At 32.1% G+C, this 22,483-nt stretch overlaps 2 protein-coding genes across 6 annotated transcripts in view; one reads left to right on the top strand and one right to left on the bottom strand.

The window, feature by feature from the left end:
* The window catches only part of LOC148624017 (disheveled-associated activator of morphogenesis 2-like), a 43,422-nt gene extending 32,601 nt beyond the window's left edge, over positions 1–10,821 (top strand). For all 5 annotated transcript variants that reach the window (XM_088566424.1, XM_088566427.1, XM_088566425.1 and 2 more), the window contains 7 exons: positions 196–410; positions 624–685; positions 2,043–2,103; positions 3,263–3,394; positions 4,661–4,831; positions 6,066–6,135; positions 6,793–10,821. In XM_088566424.1, the coding sequence (XP_088422550.1) occupies positions 196–410; positions 624–685; positions 2,043–2,103; positions 3,263–3,394; positions 4,661–4,831; positions 6,066–6,135; positions 6,793–6,959 (878 nt within the window). In that variant the 3' untranslated portion in view covers positions 6,960–10,821. The remainder of the gene's footprint in view (positions 1–195; positions 411–623; positions 686–2,042; positions 2,104–3,262; positions 3,395–4,660; positions 4,832–6,065; positions 6,136–6,792) is intronic.
* A 717-nt stretch (positions 10,822–11,538) lies between these two features.
* On the bottom strand, positions 11,539–21,109 carry LOC148624018 (uncharacterized). Its single transcript, XM_088566429.1, has 3 exons — positions 20,858–21,109; positions 18,736–18,843; positions 11,539–15,246 (listed from the first exon to the last, which is right to left on the bottom strand). Exons 1-3 carry the CDS (start codon positions 21,038–21,040, stop codon positions 14,743–14,745), a joined length of 795 nt encoding a protein of 264 aa, XP_088422555.1. The 5' UTR covers positions 21,041–21,109; the 3' UTR covers positions 11,539–14,742.
* Positions 21,110–22,483: the final 1,374 nt, after the last annotated feature.

Below are 22,483 nucleotides of genomic sequence, written 5' to 3' on the forward strand. Positions count from 1 at the left end.
AGTGTTTATATTTAATATTTTTTTGCTATTCTGAAAACACTTGTTTGATATTTATACTGTTAATTATTTTATACAGTGTTTAGTATAGATATGTTTATATTGTAAGAGTATTAGACAATGCTATTCATATTCATTTTTTTATTTATTTGATTCTTAGATATTTGTGTTAGGTGGTTCTTGCTTTCCTTTTTACAGCTGTGATAGACTCTTCCTCCTCCATGATGAAGAGTTCTAAATTTAAGCAGCTTTTAGAGATCATTTTGGCCCTCGGTAACTTCATGAACCGAGGACAACGAGGAAATGCTACTGGTTTCAAACTTATCAGTGTAAACAACATGATTGATACCAAATCTAGTGTGGATAGAAATGTCACACTCCTTCACTACCTTGTTGACACATTGGAGAAGAAGGTATCATAATTAGTCCAGATTTCTTTGTGTCTAATGTTTGTCTGCAATAATTTCATGTTTGATTAAGACATAGAACATTTTTCCTAATAAACTGTATTGCTATTTCAGTAAGATAATGCATTATCCAGTTGTAATATTGTAACATGAAATCAACTTAATATCAGATTTGTTATGAATTTGTATGGTATTAAATGGATTTCGATTTGCTTTCAGTTTCCCAAAATAATGCCATTGGAGAGTGAGCTTCCAGATGTCAAATTGGCTTCTAAAGTCAAGTGAGTATCCTTTTATTGATTGTCATTATAACCTAACAAAATGTTATCTGCTAGGTCTTTTTCTTGAAATGTTGTTAGCTCGCCTGGCCTAAAAGACCATGTGAGCTATTGCCATCACTTGGCATCAGTTGTCATCTTCCAGCGTCATTATTAACAATTTTTCAAAAAACTTCTCCTCTAACACTACCAGACCAATTACACGTAGATCCAAACTTGGTATGAGTGTTTCTTAGGGTGTTCTGTATAGAACTGATGTGGGGATTTTTGATACACTACGAAAAACATGGCTGCCATTACTAAAAATAGAACATAGGGGTCAGACAGAAGTTTTTTCACATTGTTAGGTTCAGCCAAATTCTCCCACGGGTAAAAGTGTTATTGGAATGGTGAGATCTATAAGTAGTCTAATTGATTAAATCTGTTAAACATTGTTGTAGTTGTTGTCCTTATTTTGGCTAAATTTAATGTTATTTCTTTCAAAAACCTTCTCCTCTCACACTACTAGACCTATTAGAACTACTTTTATAGTAATAGAATATTGCTTATCGAGACAGGTGAGCAATTCAGGCTCTAGTTTTTATACCACTTCACTTGAAAAGCGGGAGGTATATAGTGACTATGGTGTTTGTGAGTTTGTTTGTTCATCCTGTTCTAATCGGCAACTCCTCTGAAACTGCTGATCGGAAGTTGATGTAACTTTCACAGATTCTTTTATTCTTTGTTTCCATTGTACTCCTCTAACTTTGTATCTGACTGCTTAAATCACTTATGAGGTATCCTGTATGGTATCTAGCAGGAAGTGGGGGTATCATCAAGCGAGCTTTGTTCGTCGTTTTTCTAGTATACAGGAATTTAAAGAGGCTCCATGTTTAAAACTTGAACAACAGATCCTTCATAGTAAAACCATGCTTGTTTAATCTCTAATTTTTTTAATAGCATAATTGTTGAAAATTGTTTTCTAAAATTAAAAAAAAAAAAAAAAAGAACATTAATCATCACCTTGTACGAGGTATAATCTTCCGGAAACAATCAGAGAAATAAGATGTAAGACTTTTCAAGTCATATCATGCATTTAAGGAATGACTGTTATACTTTTTCTGTCAATGAAAAAATAACATCAAATAACCTGCACCACAGGCATTGGGGTTATTTCAAAAGACTGAAAACATATAACAGTTTCTCCTTATAATTAAATGTAGCATCAAAGATTAACAATTCAATCATTATTTTTTTTATCCAAACAAAAAGTGTTACTTCTTAAAGTAAATTACGTAAAAATGTTTCATCACATCTGATTAATACAGAAGTAACATGTGACAGGGTTTATCGAAGGTTGGTTTTATTATCTTTTATTCAGTTTGGTAGAATTAGACAAAGACATGAGTGTGCTGAAGTCAGGTCTGTCCGAGATTGAGAAGGTAAGTAAATATGATTTTATGCTTGTTACATTATGCCTCTCCAGAGAATGAAAAGTGGGTAAATTGTGCATATTGATGCAGAAACATAGGAGATTTTGAGATATGAAATAAATGCACTTACCATCAACTGTTCAGATGCCATGATCTTTTATAAAGTAATGATGAAAATAGATGTTATTTTTGTTCATTATTTGTGGTGATAAACACAACATATTGATGAAAATAAACTAGCTATTTTTCTTAAAGTCAACAATAATAATGACAGAGATAAGTTTTATAAAAACTTGAAGCAAATTGTCGGAATACTATAGCAGTGTCATATTCTACCTGTTGTTAGTCAGATTATGTTCAAATAGATATGCTTTTTCGGCAAAATGTGTTTGGTATCATTATGATAACTGTGAAGTGTCAACAATGAATTGTTTTCTATATTTTTAAACCCCACAATGCAGGAGGTATATAGTGATTATAGTGTCTATCTGTTGGTCTGTTCTCAGTTTCCATCCACAACTCCTCTGAAACCACTGAATGAAATAATGGAATTCAATAAAACTTACACGAATTCTTTATCACATGATGTCTTTTAGGTGTTCCTGATGTAATATTTTGTCAACCAAGGGGGCAATCTTCCCATCCACAACTATTCTGTAACTGCTGAATATAATTATATTCACTTTATCACATTCTTTTTCAAATGATTCCACTCCTGTTCTGTATTTTCATCAGAATGACATATTAGCTTGCATATTTTACTTCAAGACAATATTACCCAATATTCATGCAACAGCTCTATTGAAATAAGTACCAAAAGTCAAAATATGTTTGATCATGAATTTCAAATAATATGATTTTAGGCTTTGCCTATGAGGGAGGGAGCTATTTGTACTCAAATAACATTTAACATTTAACTTAACTGAAAATTCACAGTGATATTGTTATACATGTATAGCTGATATCTTGACCAACAGGATTATGCAAGACTTCCTATAACACTTGATGTGTATCTGTGTTAAAAGTTAAAACAAGCACATTCTAAATGCATATGTCGCTTCTCACAGAAGGATTTGAGCCATTCATGTATTGACAGAGAATCTATGTATGTAGGATGTCACAGACACTCAGTCCCTATTAAATTAAATAAAAAATTTCCATTTTTCAGGAAATTGTTGTCTTTGAGAAGCAGTCTCTTGGCAGGAGTATGAAGTTTGTTAGTGTGATGACAGACTTTGTAGCTGTAGCTTCCTACAATTTTTCTGAGATAGAGGAAGCCTATATTGAAATGATCAGCAAGGTATATTTCTTACATCTAGAAACCCATTACATTTTGGCAGAATACATTGAAGGAATTCCCATCTGAACTTCTTAGTGTATTGTATCTTAGGTATTTTAAAAATGAATTTTCATACCTTTAGAGATCTGAGTTTTGTATACTGAATATTTTTCTAATTATTTAATATTTGATATTTAAAAACTACTGTAAATCTTCTCATGTGTCCTTTTGAATTAATAACTCTGATTCAAAAGTTAAGAAGGTAGTTGTATAAAGTGTAAAAGACAACAACCTTATCAACAAAAACCTTTTGTGCATCAAACTTAGATATTTTTAAATATCTCTTCACAATAACAAGTTTAGTTATACTTCTACAACCAAAAATATAGGCCTTGACAATAACTTTTTTTAACTTGTCCCATAGGACAAGTACATACCAAAACTTACTTGTCCAAATGAAAATGGAACATGCCCCCCCCCCTCCAAAAAAAATCAACTTTGATTAAATAGATTTAATAATAAATTAGAACCAAATTTTATTTTTCTGACATCTCTGTCTAAATTTGTTAAATCATTGTTGACCTTTGTTACATGTGTCTGCCATTGTTTATTTTCTGTCTCAATCATGTTATCATTTTATTTTTAACAATTAAATCCCTGTCTATCAAGCACACCGCTGATTTAGATGGATGAGACTGGTTTACAATTATTGATGTGTTCTATGTACATTGTTTTATTTGACTAAGAACCAGTTTTGAATTATTGGTTACAAGTTATAAATGATATATTTATTGATTCTTTCAATTCTGTTCTTCTTGTTTGCTTATTAGTTAGCTTGTCTTTGTTTACATATCATAAAAGATGAATTTGATATTTTTATACAAAATAATTTTACTTGTCCCGTCGGGGAAACTATTTTGAATTTTACCTGTCCTACCATTTTTTTACTCTGGTATCGGGCAATCAGATAATCAGACAAGCGTTATTGTCTAGCCCTGTTATATTATTCTAATAACTATACATTTTAGTTACTAGAAGTAAAAAATTAAATGCAAGTCAGTCTTTTGGGTTCATTGCTTTAAACTACACTTCAAAATTTAAATTTAGAACAAAACTTAACACTCTATGGTAGTTATACAGGTTACGGTAAATGTATAACAAATACTGCAATATTTCGTTTCTGATAATTAGAAGACATAAGCTTATATGTACGTCTCTTCTTCTTTGTTGCAATCTTGAGCTGTCACTTATAATTGAATCATTGGGGACCATTTCTAATAATTACAGTTCAAAGAAGCAGTGAAATGTTTCGGAGACAAACCTGATGATTCAAAACCTGATGAATTCTTCGGTATCATAGACACGTTTATCAATTCATTGAATGAAGCAAAAGTAGAAAATGAAAGAATAAGGCAACAGAAGGAGGAAGAAGAAAGACGTGCTAAGCTTGAGGAACAGGTATTATTTAGTTCTAAAAGCTAATAAAACATGACTTCAATTTATTTCAATGAATTTTACACTGAAAACTTTTCAAAATTTTACTTCGTTGTTATAATACAATTTGCACTAATTTGCACTGATAAAATATTTAAAAGTAGAGCTTCGATCCTGAATTTATAAATTTTTCTAGTTATCTTCGTTGTTAAGAAATTTTCATTGATGCTGTATGTTTGATTTTATCACTTACCTTTAGCTTCTAGAAGCCTGAAGTGACAGTGAAGTCTTTCGATCATGGGTTCGGAAATGGTCAAAAATGCTAGTCATTGACCAACAAACTTTGTGAATGACAGACGACCATCTTTCAATATCAGACATCAAAATTTGTCAACCCTTAAAAATTATGGTCTGCATTGATTTATTAGTGTATAAACATCCTTTCTACCTGTCTCCTAATTGTTAATTGGAAATTAATTGACAGGTGTGTGTCAATATAAGCTGATGTGCAGCCACCTGTGACTGTGATTTACCTGTAACTGATTAGTTGATTGCAAAATTAAATTAACAGTACACGTGCAGCCCATTGTCTATACGAATTAATTGAAGTGACTCCGAGAATTTTCATACATTTATTACTTGATATAATAAGGAAAAAGACAATTCAATGATTTTCCCACCGATCTTTCTGTGGTAATGAAAGCACATGGTGCTGAAACTACAAATCAGTCTATAATTATTAATTTATCGCTTGAATCTTTTGAACACAGACATCAACAAACAAATCAATATACAAAATGTATTCGCAATTTTCTTTTATAAATAATCAACAGTTTTTTTTTCATCTCTCAGAAGTTTTTGGCTGTTTGCCGATGTGTTGAAAACATCTGAGAGATACTATGTTTTGTTTACATGTTAGAACGTCCACATGTGGTCGAAACCGAACTCATTCATTATTCAGATATTTTGTAAGAGACAGAGTATGTGATGAAATAAGGCTAATTCCAATATTTATCTTTAAATTACTACAAAAAAGTTGTTTTTTTGTTATTCTTTATCTGAGCATGTAAAAGACAAATGTCTGCTAAAGTTTGATAAAATGACCAACATGGGCTGTCAAATTCCGGACACTTGCTTTCAAAACTGCAATTTAATTAGAATTTGTGTCTAAATTGACAAAATTGTGATATCTACTGAATTTACAGTACAGTCAGTTATAATTTACCGGTAGTCTAAAATTTATGTACAAATACTGTAGATGAAAAAGGAAAGAGAAAAGTCCAGGTTAAAGAAAGGAGAAAGTGTCAGTGGCAAATCCTCTGCCAAAGGTAAGGCCAAAATGAATTATTTGTGTGTTTCCTATTACTCCTCCCCCTCCAAAAAAAAACAGGTAGGGTAGATAGGTAAAAAAATTATTTCACAAAAATATTTAATTTTTTTTGTTTCTTTCCAAATGGTCATGCAACAATTGGAGAAATAGTAACTTGGAACAACCAAAAGATCTGTTTTAATCTGCAATTTTATATTTAGGGCCAGCATTGGAAATGTAAGTAGGGTCAGGAAACCAGAAACACAAAATTGAGTCTAATGTAGACTTAACTGGCATTTATCAACTTTATTGGCAACTCCATATATATAAAAAAAAATATTCTTAATTAGAAGAAACTTAATACTTCTTCCTTTATATAAGTTCAGCATGATCATGTTATTTCCTAGAAACATTATATTTCAATAGAAATTATGTTACACTCAGAAGTTTTAGGGTATGTTTGAATCATGAAGTCCACCCATCAATCTACTTCAAAAGTACAAGTCCTTCTGTACTGTTAAGATGAAGTTATTGAAACTTCATATGATATTGTATAGTCAAATAGTTGTTGCTAGATGCATTGAAAGGGAGATAATCACAGGTTTTAAGCATGTAAGCTATTTGAGCTCACTATCTTTTAGTTCTTTATTAATAGAAACGATTTTATTTTTTGTAGGAGAATTTGATGAATTAATATCAGCATTGAGAACAGGTGATGTATTTGGTGAAGATTTGTCTCGAATGAGGAGAAATAGGAAGAGGGCTGTAACCCCACAGAGAGAACACTCCAGGGAGAGGGAATCAGGAGTTTTAAAAACTGCCAGGGCCATTTTAACTGAATAATATTGTCATATTATAATTATATTTTAATGAATAGTGCTATAATTATGAACTTTGAAGTTGTTTCTATTGTTTACAATAGACATAATAGATACAGTATCAATTAATTGTTCATTTTCCTAAATGATTATATTATGTCATTTTAACATTCCCACCTTAATCTTATCCCTTAGGGTTTCAATTTTGTTGCAATGTAAAACTGGTTAGAACAAACAAAAGGTGCTTTTTTTGACATCCTTTGAAATTATTTTAGTTCACCAAGAATTAATTAAAACTCTATGTAAGGTATATTTAAACAAAAAAAAATACTTACAATTATACATTTTTTGTACATTGTAGTTGTACCCTCACAAACAAAGTTTGAGAGAAGTATATAGATCGTTATATCATTATTATGTTTTTTTTATCATGGTATAAGTATAAAGATAGGCCAATTTATATATTCAAAGTGGTATTTCCATGTAACATATAAATATTAATTTTGAATTATTTTCAAAATGGATTCTGATTATTTTTTTACTTGGAAATTAATTATCTTAATGCTACTGTGTTCTACAATCTGCTTGTTACTAAGTAATTTAATCTTTTGTAGTTGAAGATTTTTTTGGAACTTTATCTCAAGAGTGAGTTGCTTTTGATTGCATGTGTTTGGTGTCATTAAATATTTTTTTTAAATGGCATCATTCTTATGAGACTGATTATGCATGTCAGTTACATGATAACAGAACTTTTCATATTCACAAATTAAAAGCTTTTTTTATGATTTGAATGGATTTTTCCCTCTATTTTTATATTCAAGACACCTGCAAAATAATGTTGTGTTTATCCAGTGCCAAGTGTTGTGATTATAGCCATTTTATTAGAAGTTAAATCCTTTACATTCTGTAATTCACTGGAGGAGCCATGACAGAAAATACACAGTATTATTTATTTATTATGCACCAATATTGTTCATAGGTTGTTGTATTTGCTAGTGATATTATTTTTATTTATGCACCTTTTTTTCCAATAGCAATATTATTTGTTTACTGTTTCAATTAATTTTATATCTTCCACATAATTTGCATCTAAGGGTATATGTGAAACTATCGTACCTGTCACAACTTTTTTTTAAATTTCGCTTCACATTTTTTTATCAAGTCTGTACCATATTTTTAAAGTAATGACTAACAAAACGTCATATACAAGATCATTGTTTTTGTACCCCTACAGAGTTTGGGGAGTGTATTTGAATCACCCTGCTTTGTCTGTACACAATTGTAAGCACAACTCCTCCTAAATTGATCAACAGATTTTCATAAAATTTCTTTGAAATGTTTCAGTGCCTTGAAAGAGATATACTCAAGGGTTTTACATGTTAAAACCTATTAAGTGCAACTTAATTGATAAATAGATGTTCAGGGTATTTTAATGAAATTTTATAGGAGACATATATAGGTGGTCATGAAGTCCAATAACTGTAAAGGGGGATAATCCAATATGCAGATTTATCATGGAGTTAGGGTATTCTGTTTGTAAACTTCCTCATTTCTAATTATATGTTAATCTACAATTTAGCAGTAATGTGTGTGTACCTGTATACTTTTTTCCTCAATTTATTTGAAAATTGACCGAATTCTTTCCATTCTTATACAAATCAAGGAAGTGCATTTCCTGCTGAATATATTTATATGCATGTTGATTATACATTTAAACTTCAACTGGTTCATGAAGAGCAATGGAAGAAAAATATATCAGTTTACACAATGACAGAATACAAACCTTCATCATGTGTACATCAATATTTATTTATTGATCATAATACAGTTGTTTTATTTGTATAGTATTTATACAGGTTATTGTAGAATGTGTAGTTTTGAGTATCCATTCTAATACCTCTAACCACAGAAATCCTCCTCCTTTACTGAGTAGTCTAGTATTATGTCCATTGACTCCAATCAATGAAAGTTGACTTTTCATAGCACATCTAAATTCATTTTTCTTTTCTTTTGGGCTCTTGATTTCCAATACACTGCAATATATAGCTACTTTGTTATACCTTTTAAGTAATTTTTTTTCATTATTTGACAATCACTGCTGAGTGTGATCACTGATTCTCAGCTACTCCCTGCTTCAATGCAACAATGGTCTCATAATAATTCAATATACATTTTCACAATAGTTAGGGAAAAAATCCTCTAGTGTAATCTTTAAACTCAGTTACCAGTGGTGTGAACTCTGGAGTTCACATTTAAGGACACAATTATTTACTTAATAGTACATTATCATTCAACAGTTATTAAGAATTGTTAATAAATTTGTCTATTACTGTAGTAAGGGGAACTAAAAAAAAAATCGTTTTTTAATGAGCTTGCTTAATGCAGATTGGTAGTTTTGTATTATATTACTTCTATGTTCTGTTATCTATTTCTCCACGTGTTCAATTATTCTTGCCACCAAATAACCCATGTTCTTTATTGTTATAACCAATGTGTGAACTGTGAACAAACTTGAAAAAATTCATTTGTATATCCCCACTCAATGGTGAATGGTAAATAAGAATCATTTCATTTGTCATTCTGTCTCAATATCTCAGCTTACTGAATATATTTCAAATTTGGTTTGTAGATTCATAAAGTTGGGACCTGTTTAAAGCAATTTTGGTGTCTGTCTGATATCAACTTTCTGTTAATTATTACTTTAACTTTTCAGTGCATGTTAATGATAGTGAAAATGTTCTTCCAAAAAATCTTTGCTGGCTGACCAGAGATTTTAAATTTGTTTGCAGCTTCACTTTACAGAGTGATTTGTTGTATGCAATATTAATTGCTGTCAGAGAGGTATGATATCTGAGCCATAAATATTGGCTCTGCCTGACAGGAATGATTTGTAATTTTGTTTGCCACTTCACTTAAATGAATTGATAATAGAAACTGAGAAGGTTACATAGAGACAAAAACTCCAGCAGAGGGGAAAACAATAACAACCATTGATTGGGATCTTATATTATGAGAGGGGTATATCTAGCACTATAGAACTTCATGTTTTAATGTAGTTCAATTGTCCTTGAGTAGAATGATCAGCGACTAATATTCATTGTATTGCTAGCCATTACAGAAACATTTTCAACTCTACATGCAATAGGGTATGTAAGTCTAGTTGTAGTTTCATTTTCTTTACTGGAATTACCAGTGCAGAACATACAGAAAACCAAAGAACGATCTGCATTTTATTGTTTACTTACAGGATCTCAAAAACATTGTATAACAATGCAAAATCTTCTATTTAATGTTTTTTCTTAACACTTATATCATGTAGAAATTGATGTTTGTCATTTTTTATTGGTATTTTTTACACAAAAAATGTTTTGCCCTTACACTAAATTCAGGGCTCTCTTGATGACAAATCTCCATGCTTTTGAATTAGTAGACTAGGACCCATTCTCATGAAATCATGGAGTTGCATGATGAGACTTACATACCCTGTATTTCCTACTCTGGGGACTGAAAGTTCAGAATTGTTGCATGCCTTTTTTAATTTACATTTGAGTTGAATGTTTAAATAATTTTTTGCAATATCTCCTGTCCTTTTATTATTACAATATTAAAACTTCAAAAATAATTGTGACTAGTTGCAATGTCATTTTTTTTCTCTGAAAAACAGTTAAAAAAATTATTATTTACCACTTTGATATTAGTGATAGTGCAATGAGTTATGTTGGCAATGGAACCAAACCTTTTGCAATCTGAATTTGTGTGTCTGTGGTACAGTTTTTGTTATTTTGTACTATTTATACAGCATTTATTTTATATAATTTATATATTTACATATTTGTGTTAAAGTTTTCTTTTGTTAATTTTGTAACAATAAATTTTGTAATCTCGTGTTTTCCTACTTATGTGTGTAATACTCATGGAATTAAAAATCAAAAGAGTAAGGTCTACATGAACAGTATTAAGCATTGTACAGCTGTCTCCCCAGGGCCGTATAGCATCACATTGCCCTGATGCTATATTTTTTACTAGGATGCTATCCAAAAAGAACTTCCCAAAGGGTCCAATACAAATGTGATGTTATAATTTCTAAATGCAAGATGCTATATTGAAATTCAGAGGTACCCATAATGTTATCTGCAAATTTTCTGTAGCTAATCAGAGCAAAATGTTAAGTAAGAATTCAAGTATCAATCATATGAAAATATTTGAAATTAGTTGGTCATGCTGATCAATAAAAACAAAGTAAATCATTTATAAAGGCCTCGCCTTGCATTTTTCTTACCAAGTTTTCTAAACCTTGATAAGTTAACAAAGTTGCCAAAATACGTTTCCCATAGAGTGGAATGGCCACAGCCTCCACATGTTCCACAGAAGAAGAAGTTGGTTTGTAGAGACGTTCAGGGCAACAACCCTATCAAGTTTCATAGCATTGGCACCTGTGTTTTTAGAGGAGTTAATCTTTAAATGGTCAATCAGACTTTTTGTAGAGGCTCTCCAATCCATCATTCCAGACAAATTTGGATTAAATCAGTCCAGGAGTTTTCATGTATTAATAGCAAACTGTTAATAAAAGTTAATGGCAGATAGATACAAAGTGAAGGCACATGGTCAATAAGAATGTCTTTATTGTAACACAATGCATGAACTGCATAATTCCACTGATGAATTTATCCCAGTTGCCACTTTTTAAATTCCAACTTTTTCTTGAATGCATTAGAAATATATAAACTTGTATCACAGAAAAAAAAATAAACTACCAGTATTCTATAATTAAACTGCATTTTTTTTAACTTGATCTGTTAATTAAAAAATAGCAACATCATTCAGAATAATAATAATAATATATGTATATATATATATACACACACACACACACACACACACACACATGTATTTCTCAAGTAGTTTGATTGGCAAAGCATACATATTACTATTAATTTCAATGGAGGGAAATTTACGAATATGGTAAGTGGAACAAAATACAAATGTAACATAAAGGACTTCCACAAAGCACATCTGAGGCAGTATCTATCTGGAAGCAAGCTAAATGTGGCTGCCTGTGTTGTGAGCATTTATAAATGGCACAGTGGATGTATGAGTTACACTTTTTCTGGAATAAAGTATATATATATATATATAGTTTGTAGTTTGTGTCAATTAACAATTGCTACTTTAGTGGACAAAGTGGGTCAAATGCATGAGACAAAGCTCATTGTAGTTTCCTACAATCTAAGAACCAAATTAAAATGGAATATCTGATTCAACAATACAATCTACAGAAAAGCTTGGTTAATTTGTGATGCACATTTTTCACAAAGAAAAACAATAAACAGAACAGTTTCCAATAAGCTACATTATTATTAATTCTATCTTAGACCAGAAGAAACAAAAACTTTTGATGATATGCACAAATCCATACAGAGGTTGATCACTTGTGAACATTATTTTATTGGACAGAGACATTCCCAAACATGGCATTAGTATGGTCTAAAGTTGAACAGTTCTACGTTTATTGCATTCCATGCATCATTCTGAGTTAAAAACAAAAAAGTGTGAATATCACCAAGTTTGAGTGATTTTTAGTATAACAGATAGTAAAATATAAAAAAATAGTTAAAAACAAAATTTTAGTAGATTTATTGACGATTTCATGGATCAAACTCAAGCCCTGGTGGGTCAAACATGTACACTGTAGTGGAAGACTGGAAGATAGTTAACCAATTTAAAAATTTCAGAAAGTAAGTTTCAGTTAAATTGTCTACAATTAAAGTCATCCTTCAGGTCTTCATTTAATGCTAACCAGAGGAACTTGAATAGCAAATGCTTAAATTTTGATTGGTATGGTGAGCAGTGAATGACTTAAACTGGTAAATATATGTTTAATGCACTACTAAATTCAGTATTTGTGATTGAAAGTTAGTAAAAAAAAAAAGAAAAGAAAACCCCCTCCCAAAATTGTAGTCTTACTCTTAATGTCAAGAGTCATGCCCAAAAGTAAGGAAGTAAATAATTTTGACAGAAAATGACAATTGATAAAAAAATAGTTGCCCTACAACTTTTTATCTTTTTAAAAATTTAAGATGGTGTATCTGAAAAATGGTTCCCGTTTTTCTCTAGTTCTCTTATCTAGAGATTCAAACTGAAATAGGGCATTGGTTCACGTGTTCTATTTATATCTACAGATTTATATCTACCAAATATAAGTTTAAAAATACTTAATCCAAAGACGATCATGACAAAAAAAGAGCAACATTAGGGTAATGGTTTTAGTGAAAATATTTTTGTGAAATTTTTATGAACAATGACAGATGCAAAGTAATGGCATTAGTTCATATGGAACTTTGTTTGAACACACACTTCTAATCAAATGGATTTCAGGTAGATTTAATTACTTCTAAACTACTATGGTATATAGTGTCCATTCTACAAATCTTAAAATTTCTCTGGTCACAACTTTAACAGACATACATAAATATATAGGCATACTTCACAATAAAAAAAACAACAATAAAATATGTTACATGAAATCTTCAGCTTACAAACAAAAATGAAGCATCTTCCATGCAACCTCTACATAAAACGTATCAAACAATGAAGATAGCGATACAAAGTCAGTATACATCAAAATAAAAATACACCTTTCAGCCTCTCAAGACAGCAAAACATTTTAAAATAAAATGCCTCATGTGGCTTGATACGACCACAGAGCCTAAACCCTAAAATGTATGGCTTGATACAGCTTTGAATTTTGATTATGATTAGATATTTGACATAGGATTAGAATTTAATAGAGTCAAAATGGTCATTTTTTGGCATTATTCTTAAATGGTTCCAGTCAAGACCTCATAAATGAATTACAACTTCCTCTGGCAGTATGACACTTTGTGGTAAAAATTTCAAAGCAACCCATTCCCTTTCACTCAAAGTTATTATCCAGAAATCAGAAATAAATACTTGTTTCTGGCCCTTCATTCTTATTTGGCTCAACTCACATCCCCAGTAATCAATCCCAGTCGTTATTGTCTAGACATAAGGAATCTAATTCCAAAAAGTTTAAAGTCTTAACCCCCTCTTCCTTTGGTGGTATGACACCTTGTAACACAATTTCAAAGAGATCTATAAACTAATAGTCAAGTTTTTGACTTGACATCAGGAAAATGCATGTTTCAGGCCCAATGTTTTGTCCCTAATTTCCCACATGTTCAAGTCAAAACCCCAAAAATTAAAATGTTTGACCATTGTGGTATAGAATATGTTGGAACAATATCACAGACATTCCTAAGCTTCATTTGAAATTACATAGTTACATTCTATCTACCAGTAATGCTTATTTTGGCCCCTTTTTGGGTCATGACAACCAACCTTTCTTTTGTGGTTTAAAACCTTGTTATAAAATTCTATGAAGATAGACCAACTTATATTCAAAATATCGCACGAAAAATAAGTGTCTACAGATAACGACAGTGCAATACCATTATACAACGGCAAATTTTTTGCAGTCACACAAAGAGTAAAAAATCATGGAATTTAATTCCCTTTTCTAAATGAAAAAAGTAATGTGTATCTAAAGACATGCCCTATTTCAGAATAATACTATATTTCCTGAGAAATAACTTAAAATAATTAGGCTTCATGCACTTCATAAAGCTCGCATTATTGTTTAAACTGGGACACAATTTAAACAATACAAAATAGTTTGAATTTTTTACACAGTTTATATTTTATAATACTATATGTCATTACCAGTATATTAAAGGTGGACACAATCTAAAACCTTACTCCACCATTTGAAATAAAACTCAAAACATATGCTAGGATGATTGACTATTACTAAATATGTCACTTGAATCAGTTTCACTTTCATAGATAAATAAATAGTCCTCAGAATCAGAAGTATCACTGCTGCTATCTTCTAAGATATTATTGGAATTTCTATTTTTACCTATCACAAACATGTCAGAGTTGGAGCAGCTATCGTTACTGGCACTTGTTTCTGTGTAATAGTTCAGAATTTTAACATGCTCATCATTTTTTAAATCAGATGAATTACTAGTAAGCACATCATGTAAAGGACAACCAGGCACATAATTTGAGGTGTTTTGATTACTAATATAGTCTTCATTTTCACCATCATCAACAACCTCATTGTTCTGTTGATGACAAAGACATTTCTCTTCATTCTTATCAAATGCAGTCAGTTCATTACTAACTGTTCCTCCAGTCCGTAAAGTTTGTAGAAGTTCTGCCTTTTCTTCTTCAAGTTTTTGTAATGTCTCTTGCAGTTCATGCTGCCTAATTTTCAACCTTTCTTTTTCCTACAAGCATATCAAATGTAATTTAGTTATCATATAATTAAGACTTCCCGAACCGACAGATAATGCACATAAATGTATTTAGGAAAAGTACACAAGATAAATTTACTGTGAATTCAATAACTTTTGTTGTGAGAAAATTTAAAAACAGCTTTTGACTCTTTCAATGGTTTCATATTTGTAGTTGGTTTGCAATATGGAACATTGCAGACATAGTCTTGAAATTCACTCCTTTAAAATTCTGTTTTTCTTCTACTCAGCCATTCAACATATTTTCACTCAATTCCTGCTTTCCACTCATAAACTAGAATAATAAGATTCATCCCGCAAGGCATGATACTACCATGGCATGTTCAACTCTGTTCACTTTGTTTCTGTTTAATGGGTTCTGTCCGTCTTATTTTTAATATTGAAGAGCACAGTTTGTTTCCATCTGCAAGCAGAGTGAATGTGCTTTGAAATGAGACTAACTTATATAAAGTTTGTTAAAAAATAATGACTTGAGAGTTGAAAAAGAGGTCATGAGTTAACAGTGGCCAAAAAAAGAGAGATTTTATTTAGGGGTAGTGCTAATTTCTTGGCCCCTTCATACAGCAGAAATTATCTATAGTGCTTTACTTAGCCTGGAATCTACATGAGAGTGATGTCTCTCACCACTATTACTAAGTATTAACTACGTCCAGTTTTAGGCCAAACTATGGCCAAAAATGGGGGAATCCTTTTTTTTTTTCACTGAATTGACCATTCAGGGGAGCCCTGACCTTCCACTTGTGATTATAATGAACCTTATTTGGCTTCAATAGCCTTCACAGTGTACATGCAATGGGTCAAAACCTCCAACCTTCTTTAGAGGGTAAAGCAAGTCATTTTACTCCTGAAAGTTATAATTCAGAAATCAGACTAAATTCTTGTCTCAGGCCCCTGAGTAGTCCCCATTTCTTACTTGGCACAAATCACAATCCCAAAAATCAATCCCAGTCTTCCTTTTGTGGTATGGTACCTTGTAGTATAATTTATCTGAGATTTATTCAGTTTTACTCATGTTTTTTATTGTATTTACTAGAGATCAAAACTAGAAGCCCTGTTTGTCACAGGAGCCCCCCACATCATTTGTTAGTAGTGATTTTTTTTTCAGTAAATCAAATGTGTCAGTAAGACACTAGTGATGCCCCTGCTCGCTAGATTTGCCAAATTAAGAACATGTTTATTTTTGTATGATGATATGGTTTGCAGATTCAGAAAGGTTACGTTCTGTTGGTTGATGCAGTAGATATTTGGTATGTTAGGCTAAGCAATGCAAAAATACTTGTGATGAGAAAAAGAGGACTGATGGAAGGACTGACAGACACACAAAAAATGGTAATACCCCCAATAACAAATCCCTGACTTCGTTGCTTGGGTTATCTTTCTGACAAAAATTACTAAGTCCAACTAGAACCCAGTTGCGTAATATACCACAAAAATCAAGATCCTATGACTTTGCACACCATCATTATGTGTAGAAACAGCTTGCAAAAAAATATTTTAGATGTAGTTCAAAAACTACAGGAGAAGATAGTCGGACAAGCCATATAGCCCTATTTCTGATGAAAATGACTAAGTATAACTATCACCCAGTTCCATAATATTTCATGAAAATCAAAATCCTTTGACCCTGTACACCTTCATCATGTGTAGAAATATACTGTAGATGTAGTTCAAAAACTGTACAAGGAGATAGCTGGACAAACCATGATCCATATATTTCTGAGTAAAATGACTAAGTGTAACTATCACCAATTTCCATAATATTTCACAAAAATCAAAATCCTTTGGCCCTGCACACCTTCATCATGTGTAGAAATATCCTGTAAAATATTTTAGATGTAGTTCAAAAACTGTACGAGGAGATAGCCGGACAAGCCAAAATCATGTGTAATCTGGATGAACGGACGACTTATAATTCATGTTACTGCACGAAAACCAAGTGTCTACATAAAATGACAACAACACTGAAAACAGTGCCATACCATTACATGGTTTTAGCCCGGAGTCACTTTTACATTACCCTTTTTGCCAAAATTTAACCCCTATAATAACAGTACTGCTTCAGATGAGAAACACATTTATACACATTGACCTACTGTGTACTTAGTGATCCTATTTACTTTTGCTGAACAAAAATTTGATTTTTAATTTACATGTATAAATTTTCAATATTAATTTTAAATCTGCATTCTCTTCAACCCATTGATTAAAAGCCAGATTAATTTTTTAGCAATCTACATGAATCATTTGGTCCAACTGTTTTCATATAAATTATAAAACAGCAATAATTGTTGAAAACTGCAACCTATGAGGGTCCTAGACAGGAAAATAAATATATTTCACTATTTCTGTTAATACATGTATCTTATATTTTTAACTCCCTGCTTGAAATATCAGGATATCAGGACTCATTGATATTGAGTGAGTCAACTATTCAAGCTCATTACATTTTTCTCTATCATCAAATACATTTCATTACCTGGTGTGCAATTTTTAAACTAGGGGGATTTTCCTTTCTATATATTTACAATTTTCCTGTTCAAAAAGTCACATGACAATTAGATAAGTGGAAACAAAAGCCAGCCATTTTCTTTTGTCAATTATAGCACTTCAAAGTGTTTTAGACACTACCTAATGGAAATAAACATTGTTTTGTGAATAGGAAACATTCTTTTATCAGGTTATTCAGCTACGATTTTAGCAAACTGTCATGTCTTCAACTTTGTATTTCAGTTATGTGCACATAGCAGGGTAGAGTTTCCATTGTCCATAGTCAATTTTGATTGGCTCAATAGATATTTACATCTGATTGACACCTCCCAGTGTAATTGATTTGTTGGGTGTCTAAATTAGTATTAAATGGATTAACTGTATATCCATAGGCTACTGGCAATCAATGTCAAATTTACCTTTGATTGGCTTCAGTTGTAAAGTTGTAAGGCTTAGCAGTCTACCTGCCCCTAGTTTAACACCTTGAATGTATGGTGTTTGAAAAATGAAAGGGACGATTTCGGTTGGAAAAAAGATCGTAATTTCTGAAGATCACTGACATTATACAATTGCAATTTTTTTGCAGCATATAGAAAGTTTATTTTTGGAGCCTGGTCCACTTTGGCCCCTTATATTCCCTTTATATGGAAATGCAAAATAGGGGGCATACAACTGTATATATCATGTGATAGAGAATTATTGATGTTTCATTGAATTTCATTAAGCAGTTTGTGATGAGTTGCAGATGATACTGGGGATGGACAGACTTACAGAGTGATGGATGGCATGATTACTATATATCTTAGTTACTGCTTTTCAAAGCAGTGGGTAAAAAAAAAGGAAGATATTTCTCACTCTCATGGAAGTAATAAATCTGGGCATTCAATAAGAACTTTTGAAATAGGCACTGTCTTAAGGAAGCACAGCCTTTTTACCAGTACAGACACCTAGTATAATATACAAAATGTAGATTACCATAAAATAAAACTGCAGTCTATGTTTTTTTTTCTGACGACATCTGTGAGCTGCCTTCCTGTTCTGCTCTTTCCTATCATTTTGTCGCTGCAGTTCCTCTGGAGTGAGCTGCAAAATTTTTTTCTTATAAAATCTTAACATTTAAAATGAAATTATGCAAGATTATAGGTACATAAATGTATCTTCACATCAGATATAAACACAAAAAAAAGCTCTTAGGAAACTGAGTAGCCCTGGGCCTCAAATAGCCTATTTCAAATCAATTAGAACACCATTGCTGAATGTAGCCATAGGTCACCGGCCATTGGTTAAATGTCATATGCTTGAAAATTTGTCCAATTGTTTTCATGTAAATGATAAAATTGCAATAATTGTTTTAAACTGCAACCTGTGAGGGCCCTTGACAGGAAAATAAAAATATTTTACTATTTCTCTTAAAACATGTATTTAATTCTATTACTAACTCCCTGCTTGATATCTTTAGGATATAAGGACTCATTTATATGGAGTGAGTCGACTATTCAGGCTTATTATATTTTTCTCCATCACCATCATGATGTCTATTTCATTAGTCAGGGAATTACGTCCATCTTCACTCCCTCAAACATTTAAGGGAGTAAGTGGACTCAAAACCTTGACTTGGGAGAATGTTTTGCCCTGATTAGACTGAATCGAGTTTGACACTGGTTAACAATAGTGTGGTGGAGGTGTTTTTCAACAAATGGTCGGCATTCCAATGGGAACAAATTGTGCTCCTGTACTTGCTGACCTATTCCTTCACTCTTATGAGGCTGACTTTATAGCCCATCTGATCAGAAAGAAAGAACATCCTTTAGCTAGATCTTTTAATCTCAGTTTCTGCTATATAAATGATGTATTATCATTAAACAATCCTAGTTTCGGGGATTTGATGCATCACATCTACCCCAAAGAACTTGAGACAAAGGATACTACAGACACTGAAGTCAGCCTAATATCTTAACCTACATTTAGAGATCCATGGTAAAAGAAAACTATTTACCAAACTTTACGACAAATGTGATGACTGTCAACTTTTCTTTCATCTGTGGCAACATCCCTTCAGCATCTGCGTATGGAGTTTTCAAATCACAACTTATATGTTATGCTAGAGCTTGTCGTAACTACATAGAATTTTTGTATCGCACTAGACTTCTTACAATTAGGCTTTTGGAACAGGGTTATGTTGCTACAAGATTGAAGTCATCACTACAGAAGTTTTATGGTCGTCATCATGAACTTGTGGATTGTTACGGTGTATCCATCTAAACCATGAAAACTGATTTGTTAAAGTATCATAGTTTTCTTTTCTTCTTTCCTCTACCTGTACTTGACTTTTTACGTTCCTAGAAAAACAGAGGAAGCTTACCCAACCGGTGCACCTAGTCCATGCTCCCAGTTTTCAGTGGAGTCTGAGTTGCTCATTTACTTTTGTTACTTTGTATGTATCATTTTAGTTACTTTATGTTCTTTGTCGTGTTTGTCTGCTTTCCATGCCTGGTCTTTGTACCTGGATTACATTCTTTTGGATTTCCGCTAGAATCTTGGTCCTTTGATTACTCTTTAATCAATTAAATTACCTAATTGACCGGTATTATAAATTTGAAACTGATTGACAAATATCTTGTTGGTTTAAATACAAATGTATATTGTATCATAACAAGCTGAGAAACATTTCAACTTTGACCTCCAAGGGTTCAGACAAATCGGTAGGAAGTTATGCAATTCTTTTTTGAGCCACTCAGCAGTAAAAATGAAACCATCTTTTGAATTACTTTTAAACATATTATTGAAATAAATCATACATTCATGTTTCATAAAAAATACATACTTAACATTGTACAAAAAATATTGATTTATTTTCATTAAAATACTACTGAATTACACATCTGTAAGACAGTATATAAAAAGACTCTCGTACCAGAATGTACTAAATCTTTATTGTTTTAATCGCGAATCGATCCAGGTTAAACAGATAATCGAGGCAACAACTTCTATCTAGCTTTATATTACACTCCTTGATCTAATATTCTAGTTTAATATATACTTCCAAACCATTAAACGAAATCCGGCCGACACATTTCGTGTCCGTTCCGGGACCCACCTGATGGCTAATGGATTCTTGTCTGTCGAATGATACGCTTATCAAATCCTTGCCTTCTGCAAGCCTTCGTGTCTCAATGAGAGTTTTTAGTGATTGCTTAATGTTCCTTCGATGCTGTCGGCTAGACAAGTCTAAAGGTTCATCGCACAGTTCTATCACAGGGTTGCTGCCCGTGACGCTCATATTTGAATAAAGGACAAATTACGAGGGGGTTCTAAGAATTCTCCCTGCTTTGAGCGCTAACGTTACAGCGTGCCAAAAGTGAGTATGACTATAAACAATACGAACTGTATTGTATGCCCCTGGTCCAATGTTAAATTATTCCATAGAAATATACAAATTAACTCTTTAGAAGTCATTTTTTTCATAAGTACATAAAAGTGGAAAGCGGAGTGCATGAGGTCTCGCCAATTAGAGACAAGAAACGTCAAGAAGGGATAAGAAACATCAGGAAGCCATAAGAAAACGACAAAAGAAAAACCAATAGCGACAAGAATTGATGAAATGTCTCTAAGAAGTGTGCATTAAGTATTTATATATTAAACCTACAAAAAATACTTTTAAAATGGGACTTTTTAATTGTGTCCTACAATTATCACTGGAGTGAGCTGCAAAATTTAGTTTCTCCAAAAATTTCAATTTAAAATAAAACGAAATAATGCAACAAAACCAATTCGGCTAAAGAATTACCGTAATCCTTATATGTAATATGTTCGATTTCATTTGAAAAAAAAACAGCGAGTTGAAGCGAGGCACCCCTAAATCTGGGAGCAGCCTTTTCGTGTTATAAATTAGTCGGACTGCATATTTTTGATAGTGGGAGCAAGCCCCTGTGCTGTGGTACATGTATTTATGTTCCTGATCACTCCTTATTTAGCTGATAAAGATTAGTTTTGTCTCTTGATTTATCGTTCTTTTCCGTCTCTTCTAGCTTCGCTTTGCTCGAAACGAAAACTAAAACCCGGCTTGATTAGGGAGTAATTATTTTATTTCTGGGAGAGCTAGGATCAAATTTTGTGCTCTGGATTTTTTTCAGTGGAATTTCTTGCCGTATTTTTAAAAAATTTTCCACTCTAAAGGCTGTCCAGGATTTTTAAACAAACCAGATCATTCCTGAGTTTTTTTTTCTACCACTTGTATCCTACCTTTTTATTTTATCCAGTTAATTTACCCATACATCATCGTCCTACCTTTTCATTTCAAGTTTTACCCCCCACATCAAAATCAATTGGTCGCTCCCTTACTGCACTTCGATATTTTTCAAATGGAATTACATATGAATTCGCAAGGGTCAACTTGTGAAGAACGTTAGTGATAACACTTAACTTTAATATTGACTATAACATTGAAATAGTTTCTGTCGCACAATAATTCGAAAGTTCATCAATCTCGATCTGGTACATCTCGACCTGGTACATTTTGATCTCGAATTCGTCGGCTTTATTTCACTTCAGAGCGTTTCTACACAATGGTTTTTAATATGAACCTCTTCCAGCTACTTCATTCGAACTAGGAAACCATTGAAATCTCTGGCAAAGTCTTTCCCGAGACACCTGTTTTTTTTTTTTTTTTGTTTTTTGTTTGTTTTGCATTCCATAGACTTAGGGAGTCTAATTAAGAGATACC

Source organism: Perna viridis, chromosome 2 (assembly GCF_037379345.1).
Source record: "Perna viridis isolate PV_CMFRI_1.1 ecotype Kerala chromosome 2, ASM3737934v1, whole genome shotgun sequence".
Taxonomy (NCBI): Eukaryota; Metazoa; Mollusca; class Bivalvia; order Mytilida; family Mytilidae; genus Perna; species Perna viridis.